Source organism: Citrus sinensis, chromosome 5 (genome assembly GCF_022201045.2).
Source record: "Citrus sinensis cultivar Valencia sweet orange chromosome 5, DVS_A1.0, whole genome shotgun sequence".
NCBI classification, from domain to species: Eukaryota; Viridiplantae; Streptophyta; class Magnoliopsida; order Sapindales; family Rutaceae; genus Citrus; species Citrus sinensis.
The window spans coordinates 32,308,286-32,325,045 of NC_068560.1; the positions used below are offsets into that span (position 1 = coordinate 32,308,286).

The 16,760-nt window shown below is 31.8% G+C and overlaps 1 protein-coding gene and 1 long non-coding RNA gene across 6 annotated transcripts; one reads left to right on the forward strand and one right to left on the reverse strand.

The window, feature by feature from the left end:
- Positions 1-800: 800 nt before the first annotated feature.
- LOC102619680 (sulfate transporter 1.3-like) lies at positions 801-7,588 on the reverse strand. Of its 5 annotated transcripts, none has more exons than XM_052441727.1 (15): positions 7,166-7,588; positions 6,959-7,074; positions 4,925-5,281; positions 4,789-4,837; positions 4,470-4,677; positions 4,184-4,358; positions 3,965-4,030; positions 3,761-3,874; positions 3,493-3,609; positions 3,258-3,384; positions 2,853-3,139; positions 2,564-2,754; positions 1,922-2,010; positions 1,428-1,504; positions 801-1,276 (listed from the first exon to the last, which is right to left on the reverse strand). In XM_052441727.1, exons 3-15 carry the CDS (start codon positions 5,255-5,257, stop codon positions 1,103-1,105), a joined length of 2,007 nt encoding a protein of 668 aa, XP_052297687.1. In that variant the 5' UTR covers positions 5,258-5,281; positions 6,959-7,074; positions 7,166-7,588; the 3' UTR covers positions 801-1,102. The 5 variants fall into 5 exon arrangements, with proteins under 5 accessions (XP_052297687.1, XP_052297685.1, XP_006472647.2 ...); XM_052441725.1 differs by having other exon boundaries at positions 4,925-5,287; XM_006472584.4 differs by having other exon boundaries at positions 801-1,249; positions 4,925-5,287; positions 7,166-7,587.
- On the forward strand, positions 1,133-6,367 carry LOC127902508 (uncharacterized). Its single transcript, XR_008054870.1, has 3 exons — positions 1,133-1,279; positions 5,901-5,980; positions 6,142-6,367. It is a non-coding gene; the product is annotated as an uncharacterized LOC127902508 (long non-coding RNA).
- Positions 7,589-16,760: the final 9,172 nt, after the last annotated feature.

Genomic DNA, 16,760 nt, shown 5'->3' on the forward strand with positions numbered 1-16,760 from the left:
ATTATCATCAAAGGTAATGTTGATTTTTAATTTTTAATATTAAAAAGTCATAAATTAATTAAGTGTTCATGATTTTGTGATGACTTATTAAGTTTTTATATAAAAAATAAGAATCTAACATAGTCTCATTTAATTTCTTGTGTCGTGTTGGCTTGTAATTTTTAATGCTAACTGGACTTAGCCCAATTCTCACCTCCATTGGTCCATACTAAAAAATAGAATTTTGAAGATCACAAAGAGTGGAGAGGATGTAAGTTAGAAGAAGGGTAATACAGTAATTTCAAGTACTTGTGGACCTATTTAATATGAATGGACCCATAGGTTATTACCCTTTTACTTTCTCTCTCTCTCTCTCTCTTTTTTTTTTTTTTTTTTTGGAAATGAAAGTAGACCTTTGGTTAATATACTTTTACTTACTTGATTGAGCCATATCCACTATGTCGAATGATGGTCACGTGATTCAGTAGTGAGCCAATCATATACGGGAGGTTTCAGACGGATAAAGCATTTCGTATCCCATCAGAGATAACGTCTATAAACGACTCTCATGAATAGAATAATATTATATGCAGCCATGTTATAATATAATTGAGAAACTTTATTAAAGACTTGGATCAAGCTTGAGTGGATGTAGCTCTCTTCTCATCCACATTCATTGCTGACACAAGCAAACGACAACAATTGAAAAAAGCAAGGTATCCTGTCGTCTTCTTCTCATGTCTCACCTCTCCTAATATTTATTTTATTATATACCTCAACTTTGTTAAAGAGGCCACATTTCGATATAAATACACACGCACTGAACCATTTGAAAGAGAGTTTATTTTTGGGCTTTGGATAACAAGGAAACCAAGAAAGCATATTAATTAATTACAAAACAAAAATTTCTGTCAAATCACTGGGCACAAAAGCCACCATGGATTTACGTAGTAACTTGAAGTGAAGTTAAAAGTTGTCACAGACACTAACCACTCCACTTACCCCCTGCCGCATTATTGAGACCCTCCACCATATGCGTTAAATGGTGGATTATGTAGCACATGGGTGGCTTTGGCTCATTTCTCTCAAAAAATGGGCTTATTATTGTTTGAGTTTCTTTGCGTCAAGGTTGTTCTTCAACTAGTTTTGGGGCGCGGGATGACACTGCATCTGCAACTGTGAGGAAGATATTGTCCTCGCCGATCAAGCTTGTAAAACTCGAGGCGTGAAGCTTGTCCATTACCACTGGGCCTGGATTTGCCAAGATAAGCTGTGGAGCAACAACGTCGCCACTTTTCTGGTAAGCCAATTTCAATAACTATGCAGTAGTATGATTCATGAGCTTTTTTTTTTTTTTTTAAATAGAAATAGACATGCTTGAAACAACCAGCGTTTTTAGTTAGTAACATAGGAGGTGATATTGATCTGCAATGTGTTTATGCATTTACCTGAACCTCTCTCTTCTCGAGACTCCTGTGTAACCCTTCCAAGGCATGGATGCCACTGGTGTCGATATCGGTAACAGCTGAAAGGAAATAAAAAAAGAAAAAAAAATCATCACAAGAAATTAATTTAAAAGTAAAGCAGTAGCTGCAATTTTAAAGGTACATATTATTAATGGTCATATATTAATTACTGATTGACTTTATTTAAATTTATTCAGACGTTACCTGAATTAAGCGTTTTGATGTCTATTATTTGGTAACTATTTACACTACAGATTAGAAATTAAGTTGATTGCATATAACCTTTATAAGATAGAAAATTTATAAGATCTATATTATTTTTATCAAAATTATTATTTAGAAATCACATTTACCATACACACTCTATTTTTGTTCCATAAAAATAACATACGTCAGAACGCTTTAATATCAAACGGAGCCCTAATTTAATTCTCTAGCTTATAATTAATAATAAAGACTTGTAGAAAATTGCTTACGTGACATCTCAACAATTAAAAACTGTATTCTTGGTTGATAGGTAGCAGCTTTTACTTCTTCTTCTTCATCTTCCAACCATCTCAATATCCTGCCCCCACCCAAAGAACAGGAAAAAAAAAAGTCAAGTTTGAGCATTAGGAAAACTCCAAGGAACTCTAGCCAATTTAGCCGATGTTCTAAAATACAACATCTTATCAAATATCAGCCATTAATTAACACCGATGCCAACTCTCTTCCCACTAGATTTCATCTATATCCATCATACTGTTTGTTTAGTAACCAAACCTAGATTCAAGATAGTCTTTTGTATTATTCTATACATTTGAAGCTCAACAATTTTAGGCCGTACATGCAAATATATGTCTAGAATTTTGCCTAGATATAGCCGTAAGTTTATTTCAAGAAACTAGAGTTAATCATGCAACTCCATTCTCATGTTGAGGGAAAGGGTTCAAATATACCCGGGTAGGGAATATGGGGGTATATTTCTCCGAGAGTGGTAGTAGACCCAGTCCATCCACACATAAAAAAATGGGGCTATAACTACACTAAGTTAACAGGCTGAGTCTCAGTAGACACTTGACTTGCAATTCAATGTCAGTATTAGAAAAGAAAAAAGTATTGAGGCATCAAATTTATACCTCTCCTTAACGTAATTAGAGTTTGAAAAGTAAATTGCTGAATCAACTCTCACGATCAAAACACCTGGAACCTTGGTTGCTTCGGGATATTGTTGGATGTTTCTGTACACAGTTGTCCTGGGAACCTTTCCCAGAATTGCTGTTCGAGGTCTGGTAACTTGTAAGAGAATCTTTGCAAAGGATATGGAGACCTGTCACAACACAATGACAATATTAGGTTAGATGATATATCATATAGAGATAGTTTACATTTAACATAAAACATAACTTGATATAGTTAAGTTCTCACCGCAATTAAGAGGCCTATTTCAACTGAGGAAAACACAACACCAAAGAAGGCTCCCATGCATGCAACAAAATCAAATTTATCAATCTTCCATAATAAAGTTGCTGCTCCAATGTCGATTAGGCTAATCACAGCATTTATAATTATGGAAGCCAGAATGGCATTTGGGGTGTATTTAAAAAGAGGGGTTATGAATTCTAAGGTTAGAAATACAACGCAGGACATAACAATGTTAGAGACCGCTGTTTCGCAACCAGCCATGTAATTTACGGCTGATCGAGAAAATGAACCTGCAAATAATGAGTGAACAAATCACTAAACTATCCACAATAATGACGGTGCAATTCATTTGCATAGTAATTGGAAAGTATCTAGGTTCATGTCATTTTATTTATTATTCCTGCCCACCTGTGGCCACATAGCAGGAAGTCATTGAGCCTACAACGTTCATTGCCCCTAGTGCTACCATTTCTTTGTTACCGTCAAGTTGATAGTCCTTCATGGCAGCAAATGTTCTTCCAATTGCTATGGCTTCCTGATAAATTCACAAAAAATAACAACAACAACAACACAATAACAAAAAAAATTAGGTACAATAACTGATAATGAAATTCTTTTCAGATGGATTCTGACTTTGGCTTACCGTCAATCCTATCATCCCAGCCACCACACCTATTCTAAAACCCTTTAGAAGATAATCACCACTGAAGTATATTTCATTCACAGATGAGGGATTGATTCCTTTCTTTATGTTTTTCACCTTCATAAATCAATGAAACAGTTAGTGTTATTGTTAATACTATACAATATGCTGATATCACATCTCATATCTAAAACTTTTCATCATTTGCAAATAACATAAGTACTATCAAATTTTTTTGGTTAGAAAGAGTTACAAGGGAGACTCTTACAATTTGAACACCTTGCTTATCTGCACGCGTTATATATACAAAAAATGTTGACAGAATGACCGATATTAATGGAGCAATCGCTGGCACCCAGAAGAATTTCTTGTTCTTCTTTCCCTGTTTACCGAATCATGTGGGAGTTTTTAGAGACAGCTTGGAAGAATAGAATAGCGTCACTAACCAGAGATGAAAAGTATAGGCTCTTACAATGAACTTCGCAAAGAGAAGGAAACTTAAAAAGCTTGCCCCAATGGCTATAGTCTGCCAGTTCCACTGCAAAACATTGTTAATTTAAGATTTAGTCACTTGTTTTGGCCAGCTTATTTTGAGCTAGGGGTTCTTGTTTATGAATGTTTCGTTTCCAATTAAAAGAACAGTACAAGAAAACTTAATTCTTAAAAGTAGTAAAATAAAATTAGAACTTACTCCGTGGTGGGCTGAAGCAACGACTGAGTGCATTACAGAGATAATATCGGATTTTTTAGTGAACTTTTTTATGCCCAGAAAACCCTTAAGCTGTTGGAGGGCAATTGTAACTGCTGCTCCTCCCATAAAACCAACTATGGCAGCATGGGAAAGGAAGTCAATGAGGAAACCCAACCTAATAAATAACACAAACCGTCAAACCACCCATAACGATTCGAAATCATTTTATATATATGTCTTTTAATTCAGTTTCTTCTGAAATGAAGAGAAATAAGTTCCTGAATACCTGAAAAACCCAAGGGTGACTTGTGTAATCCCCGCAAAGAAAGTAGCAGTGAAAGCAAGCCGCTGATACTGGGCTTTTTCATTTATGGGATCAAGCTCATTCTGAAGCATGGTTCCTAGCAAGAGAGATACCACTGCAACTGGCCCTATAGCTATATCTCTTGAACTACCCATAAAGGCATAAATCAATGGTGGAACAAAGCTGGAGTCTGCAAAAGTGAAAAACAATATCAAACACCTTGTCATTAAATAGAAGGAAGGGCAAAAAAAAAAAAAGCTTTTTCAAGTAACAAATTCTGAGAGGTGATGCAACAACTTACACAGTCCATACTGTGGATCCAAGTTTGCAAGCTTTGCATATCCAATATCCTGTTTATCCAACAAAGTAATACTATAAGAATTGTTTCAATGTGAAAATGTGGAGATTCATCTATGTCCCGGATGTGGTAAACTTGCCTGAGGAATACAGAGACTTGCAATTGTCAGCCCAGCTATGAGATCTCCTCTTAATTTTTTCAAATTATATTTTCTCCCCCATTCAAAAATGGGAAATATTGTCTGGATGCCTAAGATGAATTTTTGAGACCTTGATTGATCCTTGAAGGGGCGCAGAGGATCATCAGCGAAGAATGTTTCTTTCAGAGTTTCTCGAAATTCCTTGAAGAGGTTTTGCTTCGGGGGAACTCCCACCTTGTGAATGTATCGCTCGCTCTGCGAGTGACGGTGAGAAGATGACAGGCTTCTGATATCCATCTCTTTTGTTTGAGCCTCTTCAGTTGAGTGATCCATTGAATGCAAGGACTATAAATTCACCTGCAACTGCAATGCAGCAAAAATCAGAAGTCACTAAAATAAAGCTCTGACAGTATTACATGCATATCAAGCAAACAATAGCTGCATCTGGAGGAGAAGCATCCTTTATCAGATTATATGTTTTCCGCTTACATGCATTATTTTGCCATCAACTCAGATTATATTTTTTCCACTTACATGCTTTATTTTGCCATCAACTCAACTAACTTCTAAGGACCGAAATTCAAAAACAGGATGTTTTTACTTATGACTATAACTGCTAAAGTAATATTTTGTGATTAACTTTGTTAAGCAAGTTGTGAAAGGCGAGAAGATTGAAGCTAACCACGACAAGTGAATGAACCCAGAGGAAGCAAAAGGGTTAAAGCCTTCGACGTGCAAATCCTTTTTGAACATGCAACGAGCTTTCCAGACTTGCACTTAAATAAATTCTTAAAGAACTGGAGGTCAAACTTTTCAAGTTGAGAGAGAGAGAATAACACTAGCAATGAGCTATGAATGTGGATCTATTACTTGTCATGTACATGATAGAAATCAAAGTGGAAACTAAATTTAATATTGCTATGAACCGACGCTAGGATTATTCAATACCAACTTACCAAGTGTTTGATGTAAGCAGGTGATCATCAACGGATCATCTCCAGCATAATTGTGACGCTTACTAAGTTGAATATGAAGCTTGAGAAGGTGTTGACCTAGGTGAGCTGGTGGTAGCAAGAAAAAAAACTAGAAGCATACAACATACATTTTCCTTTTCAGTCCCTTTTCTTTTTCGGGTGTTATTTCTTCTTCTTCTTTTTTTATTTTTTTTTTCAATTAACTTATTTATTACTCTGAAAGCCTGGATTTTTTTTTTTCAGATGGTGCTGCTGGTGCCTAATAATCAAGTAAATTGTTCACATTTGAAAGAGGAGTTTTTGGCCAATAACTATCAAACATCAAATCCTGTTCCACGTATTACAAGATCATATTATTTAAGTTTGCCTTACATAGTTACTGCCCATATAATAGTTTCACATAGTTACAGCCAATGTAATAGTTGCCCTTTCACTTGAAAGGAGCCAGAGAATAAGACAAGCAAACAAGTTATAAAAAGAAACAATTAACACAAAGCAACGGTTCCGAGTCTATGATGTGGGAAAATAAGGCTTATTTACCAATGTTGCTTTGAATTATATATGCCTTGTTTTACACGATAAAAACAATAGAATTCTTTACCGCAGCTACTTGTAACGTGGTTCTATTTTACTTGAAAACGACCTTAAAAGAAACAGCGCCCAAGCATTTAACTTTAAATATTAATTCACAAATTAAAAATATGCTATACCTTCAAAGTAATTAAAAGTTTAAGAATCAATGATGGCCTTTTGGAACCCTAAAAACCAATTTGACCTAAAACCAACCAGACGCCAGTCACATTATTTTTATTTATTTATTATTAAATACACAAAACCCAATCCACTACCCCATGATTCCATCAACAATTGGAAGGGGGGGGGGGGGGACACAGTTCTCCCTCCCCTCTCTTTCACTACTTAATCACCATACAAGTCACAGGATAAAATCATTATCAGCAGATTACTTGATTATTTCTCCTCATAATTAAGTTAAAAAAAATCTATTTTTTTTAATATAGAATATGAAAAAGGCCATTCAATAAAGTAATGAACAGCTCACCTCTTTCATATATGCTTCTCACCAAAGCCACTGATAGTGGACGTAAGATTACACAACCGCACAAACTCAAAAACGTCTTTGCTTCTGAAAAATCACTTTAGCTCCTTTAAACAAACCTGTAGGTTTAAATAAATAAGGAGAAAAAAAAAAAACAGACAAAAAGAACGCAAAAAGTAATACCAAAATAACCACTTTATTAGTTATCACCTTTTCTTCTAGCTTCTCCACACTTAATGGTTGTCATGCTGCCTCGATATTTTGCATTAATCTCGAAAACTAAACGAACCTATTCTTGAAAAAAAGGAAAGAACCCAAATGCGGTCCGGGTTCAATGAACCTAGCTATCCGTCTCAACCTTCACCGCCTTTTCGGCACTTTCGTTTTAACAAAATTTCTCTGTTTGGTTGCCCAGAAAAATAAGTATGTTATTTATGGTATCTAAGCAATCAAAACAGAGAAATTACAAGAGAGAAAAAAGGGAAAAAAAAAAAAAAAAAACAACCCAGAATCCCAAACATTCCAAGTGTTTCACTGCAGAAAAAATTGAGGAGAAAAAAATTAAAAATTTAAATTGTAAATCTTAAATACTGATGTTGATATTACGACAGGTCGTTACCTTAGCTTTGGCAAGGAGTTTAATGGGCGATGGTAACGGAGAGACCTGGCTTCCACGTGATCGTGCATATGTGAATTACTAGAGCGGGGTAATAACATATAAGTCCCTGTATAATGTATATTTATGCTTTCTCAAATAAAGGAAATTATAAGTCTTTTTATATCAATAAGTCTCTTAATTCAATGAGAATAATTTAATCATCAAATGAATATTCATCAAGATTAGAGGAGGTAATTTATGACATAAATAGTCAATTCAATGCCAAATCAATGAGTTTTAATTAATCTAAGATGGCACGATGGTTAATAATATTATATTTGTATTATCAGTTAATAACTATGTGACTCATATCTTATTTATATTTATAATTATTGAACACAAAACTTATTTATGACATGGTTAACTATTCAAATAATTATATTATATCAAAAAATATTAAACTAGTGAAATCTTAAGAATTACATTAAAAATATGTTAACTGATGACATGTTTAATAGTCATTTAGGTTAATATTTGAAATTTTTAACACGATAAATCAGTGGACTTGATCCATGTCTACTAAATTTAGTATAACAAGTAAAAAAAACTATACAAGTGAAATGCTAACTCTTGTCAAGACCCAATATTATGCGGGCGCTTTAGTTATTTCAATAGGTATTTGCCATGAGGATCTTTCGGAAACAAAGAAAAACATATAACTATTAACTATTAACTATTAAGGGACCTATTATAACAATGGCGAAGCTATGTCTTTCTTTGGTAAAACGAAAAAAAGCTGAGGACCAAATTGCTATTGCAGATTGTGAAGTTCAAGTCAATGGTTATGGAATGAGTTGCGTACCGTTGCTTGCCTGTTGTTTCGTTAGCTCCTAGTCAAATATTTCAACTTTTCTACGCGTGGACCCCTCGCAGGTTTCCCGTTTTGTTGTCAAACTGTATCCGGATGTATTCGTGGCTCTGTTCAATTTGTGAGAGTCAAAAAGTCTGAATATTTATTTGTATTCAATAATTGTAATAATAATTTTGTCGAAATCAACACAAAAATACTAATAAAAGTTATTAGTCTTATGTGGTTTATTGTCATTGAATAACATTTACTTCTACCACGTGGTTTGTGGTAGGACTAAAGAATATGGGAAAAGATTCCCTTCTAATTTGATCTCAATTTTTTAAAATTTTATATCATATCTTTTTTGAGTAATGATACAACTACAAACCCTTTTACAAACTTATTTTGTACAAACTGATGTGGCATGATAAGATTGGGTGAATTAAATATCACTTGGCCCACATGATTTGTTTTTATTAATTTATATTTTCATTCAATCAATCTTATCATGCCACGTCAGTTTGTACAAAATAAATTTGTACAAGAGTTTGTGGCTGTATCATTACTCATCTTTTTTAGTGGTAGTATATATATAAGATTCAACTTCTTTTATTTTATTATTTATTAACTACCAATTAACAATTGACTTATTTACTCATGATATGATCAGATCAGGAGAGAATTCTAATATAAAGAATATTTACCTTTAAAAGTGCGCGTGTTACCATACAATAATCAATATTAGTTTGTTATTAAAAACAAAAATGAATTAAAAAGAAAGGTCAGTAAAGAAATTTCCACAATTTTAATTTTGATTTCAAGTTAAAATTCATTTTTTTTCTTTTTCTGAAAGATAACCCGGTTGGTATGCAATGGGAGCAAGAAGTTAAAATTCAAGGAGTTTAAATTAGAATGGGGTGAGGTGGGATATTGGCAAATGGTAAATAAAAAGGGTTAAAATTGTTTTCTTAGAAAGCTCTTTTGTATGATGTTGTGATTGAAGTATTGCATATATGGAGAGTTGCAAGTGGCAACGCAGTGGACGTATGGCAAGTGGCAAAAAAGAAAAACAAGGACAGTGCCAAGACTAGGAAACAAAGGGGCCAAAATGTTGAAAGTGATAAAGAAAAGGAAGCGAAGTCCGAACAAAGTTAAAAAGTAAGGGGTCACAAAATATGGAAAATATCAGAATCATCTATCGCATAAAGTCAATGTACGTGTCTCAATTTTATTTTTCGAACCCTAGAAAGTGTTCGGCCCCATTGGATGGCTTGATTTCATTTTTTGAACCCTAGAAAGTGTTTGGCTCATGGATGCGCTCATGTTGATCCACCAAACAAATTGAATCCAATAATCTACTCCATTAATTTATCATCTAATTGTGGGAGTATGTGGGAGACTTTCTAGCCGGTTGTATGCAGTAGACTTCGTTTATTAATAATTGATGGAAAAATGAAAAAAAAATTATGAAATCTTGAACATCTTATCCATTACACGAGTGATGAAATTGTTTAGAAGCTGACTTGTGATAATGAGACTTAATAAATTGAAACTATGTATATACTTCAATAACATTATATCTAGAATATTAATTTCAATGTTCCCTTATCATCTAATGATAAAGTCATACAAATCAAACTTCATTTATATTTAATATTAAGATTGGGTAGTTATATTTTAAAAGTTACAGCATTAAAATATTTTGTAAAGACTTACTACTGTCCTTAAATTGTTTTTATCCCGCACTTATATGATAAAAAAACTCATAATATCTCTTTCTTTGGTCAAAATTATTTTTTAAATATTATTTTGATTATACACTATCAATTTTTATTTAATAGTTACAATTTTTTTCCTAAGAAAGTTATGCCTGAAAATCAATACCAAACAAAACTTTCATGGACACCTCTCATTAGTTTACTCACCTTATTGGATATGGATTGGCTAAAAGAAAACCTTCAATAATGCAATATTATTCGCTTTATAAAACTAAATTCAAAAGTCCATATATAAAAGACAAGAGCAGTCGGCTCGGTTGAAAAGTCCATCAAAGTTCAAACATACCTAACACAAACAAAAGATAAATGGATCGGAGCTTAAATTGTATTTGTCAATTCAATGCACATATTAAAGTTTATTCATTCTTATAATTAATTTACTAATTAAATTGTCTCGTTTTAGATGATCATCAATCAATCAATAATCCATTTTCTTGGTGTTGCAATTATTGAATACAAAAGGAAAACAAATCATATTGACCTTAAAAGGTCATACGAGGCAGTATCTGATTCTGAGGAATGAGGATTCACTATTCCATATGCATTTTTTTCAAAAAAAGGAAAGGGTATGCAGGGTTATCTTCCTTTATCAATAAGCCTAAAAATGAATTGATATAGTGCAGCTTAATTAATGGTTATAGTGTTATTGTTATTTGTCCTTAATGCAAGCTATCAAATCATGAAATCAGCTAAGTATTCTTCCAAGTGGTCAAAATTTCTTTGTTAATTAATCAACGAAACTGCTGGCTAGTATTCCTCCAAGTGGTAAGATCTGTTAGGTTGAATTTTGCCAACAAATGCTAGTGAAATAGAAAATAATCTCTCCTTATAAGTCAATGGACATCAAATGATAAGTCAAAGTCTACTTCAAATCTTTATTCCTATCATCATTACTCATTGCTTCATGTTTCATAGAGAAAATAATTGTTATGAGTAAAAGTAGCTGTGTATGGCATGACATTTTGGATAAAAACTTCATTGATCTGACAAGCATATATGTAGAAGATACAACTAAGCTATTTGAGAATGAATACTACAAATTAACTTTATACCTGTAATCACAAATTGAGTAGGTAGGTAGATAGGTACTAATGAACCTGCTCTATTTTCATTGTGGATACCAAACTACCAATGCTTTTAATAACAATCAGTGCTTGATTTGCTCTCTTGAGGTTTTACTTTTACAAATTAAACGCTCAAATCTCTTGTGAATTTGAGAATAAATACATTATTAGACATCGTTTTAATATTATGGGTCAATTAAAATAAGATTTCGAATATTTTATTAATAACATCAATAATTCAAAATAGCATATCATATGATAATTAAATTGGCTAGTTAGTTTATCTTATATTTATTACAATGAATAGTAAACATACAGATTCTTATATAAAATTTTTAACGTACAAACTAATGTGTATTTTTAGTTGAATAAAAACATAAAATTTAATGTAATTAATATAAGAGACTCATGTGACAATCATCCGACCTATAGTATAATGTCATAAGTTTGTATATAAATAGTTTATATACAAGTTTGTATCTCTATTTTGATTAATATATTATTATTGTTTGCTAGTTGTTATTTTTACCAAACCATGATCAAGTACTACTCTATACTCCTAGACGTACTTTACTTAAACTTGCTCTACAAACATGGACTCACTGTTACTTGGCTAGCTAGCTGTATATGTTGACAATAATTCCAATGATCTGCATCGCTAAATTATTCAACACACGTGATTGATTTGCAACGGTTGGGAAAAATCTAAACCTAAAAGCTGCAGATACAGAAGCATCTTGAAGATAATATGTGTGTCTATATATGTAACACCCCAATTCCACTACAAGATACTACGGTGAAATTGCATTTCATCATTTTCATTTCTAAAACCACCAAAATAATATCCAATAATAAATGTTCTAAACCTCCAAAAGAAAATAATTCCTTAAATAACACATCTTCAAATAAATATCATCCCAAAGGATGCTAAATATTCGTAACTTATTAACGTAACATCATTCTCCTAACGAAACCGAGCTCTTATTCTTTCTCCTATGACCATAAGTTCAAATCATCTAACTCTATCTGCAAAAATGTGGTAACAAGAGGTGAGTCGTCAACTTAATAAGTAAATTAATGTTCAATACTAAAAACCATTAAAATATAATTGATTCAGTTTCTTAGATATACATAATGATAATAAAGGAAATTACCTTTGTAAATCATCATTTAGCAAAAATAAATCAAAACATCATATCAAGTCATTTAAATCCTTTAGACATAATAATAGCATTTCAAACACATAAAACATAATTAGCTCATGAGTCAAATCATTTAAAACTAATATAACATAACATCACTATGGGCAATGAGCCACATCATTTAAAACTATCCTTAAACTTTTAATCATTCGTAAGCTTCCATAAATTAATTACATTTAAATAATTGATAATTATTTTAAAGTATTTGACTTAAAATAATTTAATTAAAACTGTCATTTTAAAAAAAATTATAAATAAAGTTTTTAATAAATAAAGTTTTGTTATACATAATTTTAAAAAATGATTTTACTTAACAAAATATTGTAATAGACTAAAAAAATCAGTTTTATATACTCTTTTTTTAACATAATACATACATTGAATCAAAAGTAATTTAACAATAAAATACATATACTGTGCATGAATTTACTTATCTCGATCCTTAGAAATAAAAGAACAATAACTTCAACCACGATCTCACTCTCGTTCTAAAACATCAAGACACATTCTTATCAATATTATTGCTCATTTTGACCTTAATATAAATCCAACATAATCAAGCTTAGTCATAAGCACTAAACCATCAAAGTTAGTCTAAACCTGACCATCCTATACAAGCTGATTTTTACCAAGCTAATCATATGTCGGAAAATGGTAAAATCAAAGAAGAGAAACCATAAACATGTGTAGCATTTCTTGTAAAAATTCAAAAATAAAAAAATAAAAGTCAGAAACATAATGCAAAAGGAATTTTACATGCACATATCCACACTATCCAGCAATGATAAAAACAAAGGTCTCTGAATTAGAAAATTCGTAAAATACTTAGTAAAACTCATAAAAATTAGATCTCTTGATTTTACAATAATGGAAACATCAAAACAACATATCAAATCCCTAGAATTTTTTGAAGATGTGAAACTATTTTTAACGAATTTATATTAAGAGACTAGCAAACCTATCAAGAAACTTTCAGGTTTGTGTTTTGCAATTCAAAAATTCATAACTTAATGGTCATTAAATGAAAATTAGTCAAATAAACTTTAGGTAATAGAGAATTCATAATATTATAATAGTATAATTTTTATAGGTCATTCTAAAGCCTTTTAGCAGCCCAAAATAATTTTACCATCAACCATCGCAATTCTGGAAAGCAGTTTCTAGAACTGCAGTAGCCCAACATAACGATTTTTAATAATTTTATACTCAACCAAAAATTATGAAATTAAGTATACAGTAAGTAGACATAATGAGGATTAAACTGAAAAATCAACATAATTTTCAGAGATAATTTGGATAGACAGAAAAATCGGCGAAGTCAGACATGTGGCTGAAAGTTGGAATTTTCCAGCAACACTGTTCCAACTTCGAAAATTCACAACAAATTGACTACTTGGAATCTCTTAGCACAAAATATATCATTGAAAACCTTAGGATGTCTAGTTTAATTATATAAACTTTCGTGCAGAAATTGAATCAAAAATAAAGGGAAAACAGTAATTAAATCACAGCACTTATGCCTCATAATGCCTAGCTAGTCGTTCATGATAAAGAGACCAATGCTTGTATATATCATCAAACACATAAGATTAGAGAACATGTATTAGAGAAGAATAATTACCTCAAAACTTCTTTCAAACTTGCATAAAAGAAAATACTAGAATCTTTGCTTTTATAAGGTTAGTAGGTTAAATAGTTTTAATCGTAGGGAGATAGGAAGAGTTTAAGTTCTATAAAAATACATTATACGCCAAATATGATAATTCTTTATATTTTATTTTTAAAAAATAAATTAATAAAAATAAATAAATAAATAAAAAACATTATGCCTTTTCTTAAATAATACTAATTAAAATAAAATCACTCAAACAAAAGATAAACAATTAAATGGATAAGCATAATTAAATTCAAACATACATGGAACGGTTGTTATAATATATATCTGCGAATACAATTTCAACATATTAATAATGATTACTAGACTTGCTAGTTAGGGCAACATAAGTTGCGACTGCTTTATTGGTTGAGCTTGCACTAAACTTTAATACACTGCACCATGAATACTAATCTTCCGTTTTAACTTTTTGTCTGATATAAAAAGAATCTTCCCTTTATTATGTCCAAATTAAGCTTCAAGCTTGATCGTGATTTTCTTAAGCAATAATTGTTTTTTTTTTCTTTTTTCTTGGTCTTCCATGAGAACAAAAGGAAGTGGAACTCAAGAACTATTTCTCAAAAGAAAGGAAGCAACATCAAAGGCAAAGTAAGGTATCTATTGACTTTTATGATTTGGTGATGGGTAATGAGCAGATTACTCTCATCGATTTTTCACGTAAATGACCAATGATCTATGAAACTTGAAACTGACGAGATCAAGAATCATAAGAATTATATTATATATACTCCCATTGAAGCTTTATTTTCATTTTTTAAATATTTATTATAATTAGGTTATCTTTTGATATCCGTTGGTCCCTGTTGACAAGATTGTTTAATGTATTGAATTCACAGCGTTTTTCGAATCAATTATATATATCAAATTTTCACATCCATGAGGGAGACTTCATATTGAAAGCGCTTAGCACGCCCAGTGTATTTGAGATTAAAAAAGAAATTATAAGTAGTGACACACATAGCGTTGATTAAACAGCAAAATATCTCGGAGAAATATCAAGATTCTTCCTCACTCTATATAGGTGTGTGCGCGTGTGCGTGTGTGTATAATAGTCTTGCTTCCAAAAAAAAAAGAGTGAAAATAATAATTATCTATTGGTTATAGTATATTCTGCGCACTAGCACTAGAAGGCTGTGGAGGCAAAGAGATTTGAGCGCTCAAAAAATGACAAGGACATAAGCCAAATTGGGAACGTGATTTGAGGGTTGAAGTGATGGAAAGAATTTGGAATGAAAAGTAAGTGGGTCGGTGTGGTGATGTGGTCTCAGATGAAAGGGGAAAGCGAGAACCAAACATATGTATGGTGCTTTCGGTTTTGATTTGAAGTTTTGAACCAAAAAGGGGACCATGGCACAAAGCTTCAATGGCCAACTTCCTCCATACATATTTATTCTGTCAAAAGTAGTGGGCAGCTCTGCATAAAACCACATCCAAACATATATATTTATATATATATAGTGCTTCTACTTTATTATTTACAGGAATTAATTTTGGCAGACTATTTCATGGTTTTTCGCAAAATAAGAACTATGTAAGAATCAGATGATGTGTGTTTGGAATAAATTGTTTAGTTTAATTATAGGAATACTCAAAAGATATTATTGGTTATAAACTTATAATAATTTCTTCTCTAAGTCTCTTTCAACTTACTGGCATTATGCTCATTGATCTTGATTGTTCCTAACTTGGTACTCATCCTTATTTTTGGGTGGTTGCGAGCAAATTTCTAGCGAATCAAGTCCAAGCTTTGGAACTTTTCTGATGCGCAATTCGTTGTGCAAGTAATAACATGTAGCCATTAAAACCAACTTGGCTATTGTGCTTGATGGAAAATATGATGTCCTATAGATGGAGTTATGGTCCCATGCACTTGGCCAGCTTTCACAATTTCAATGCAATTGTATGATTTTTAAGACTGTGTCCCAAAGCCATACCTTCCCAGTTTCTAGTTTATGCCTACATAAACGAATGGTATATATATATTAAAGACTTCAATATACCAACAGTAGTACTAGTGTATAAGAGCTATGCCATTTATGAAGTCAACTATTCATTGATTTGAAACAGCAATAATGCAAATACAGTGTTAATTCTGTCCCAAAGTAATTCATGGAGGAACTTTAGACCAGTCAATCAACCTTTATCGACATTTGGCAATACACACACACACTCACATTATTAATTAAGATGATTAAAATTTTCTAGTTTTAGGCGACAATCAATTTTTATTCGGTAAAGTTTCTAATACTAATATTTTTTTTTCCGTCAAAGCATATCCAATTATCTGACCATAATTAAGATCATATAAGGTTAGCCAACTCTTCCGTAAGAAAAGTTTTATTGTTTTAAGGAAATCCAAATATATTTAAAATTACTAAAGTTTAAATAAGTCTAGACACATATATGTTGTTTATTTTTTATTTTTTAATATTGGATGATTTTTATGAGAGTGAGATTATTTACACTCTAAAAATACTCTCAACACTCATTTTTTAGAGACTCTCTTAATCTCTTTCGTCAAATTTTCAAAGTTTACTTTTATTTCATAAACTTTTAAAATCTCAAATTTACCCAAAGCTTCCTTTTTGTTTCTTCACTTACTCATGGCATCAAAACACCCAAGACAAGTTCGTATATA

Coding starts and splice junctions, on each gene's coding strand:
- LOC102619680 (XM_052441727.1), bottom strand. CDS start 5,257: ATGGATCACTCAACTGAAGAGGCTCAAACAAAAGAGATGGATATCAGA. Junction 4,678..4,788: donor GGATCCACAGTATGGACTGT/GTAAGTTGTTGC, acceptor TCACTTTTGCAG/ACTCCAGCTTTGTTCCACCA. Junction 3,610..3,760: donor ATAAGCAAGGTGTTCAAATT/GTAAGAGTCTCC, acceptor TGATTTATGAAG/GTGAAAAACATAAAGAAAGG.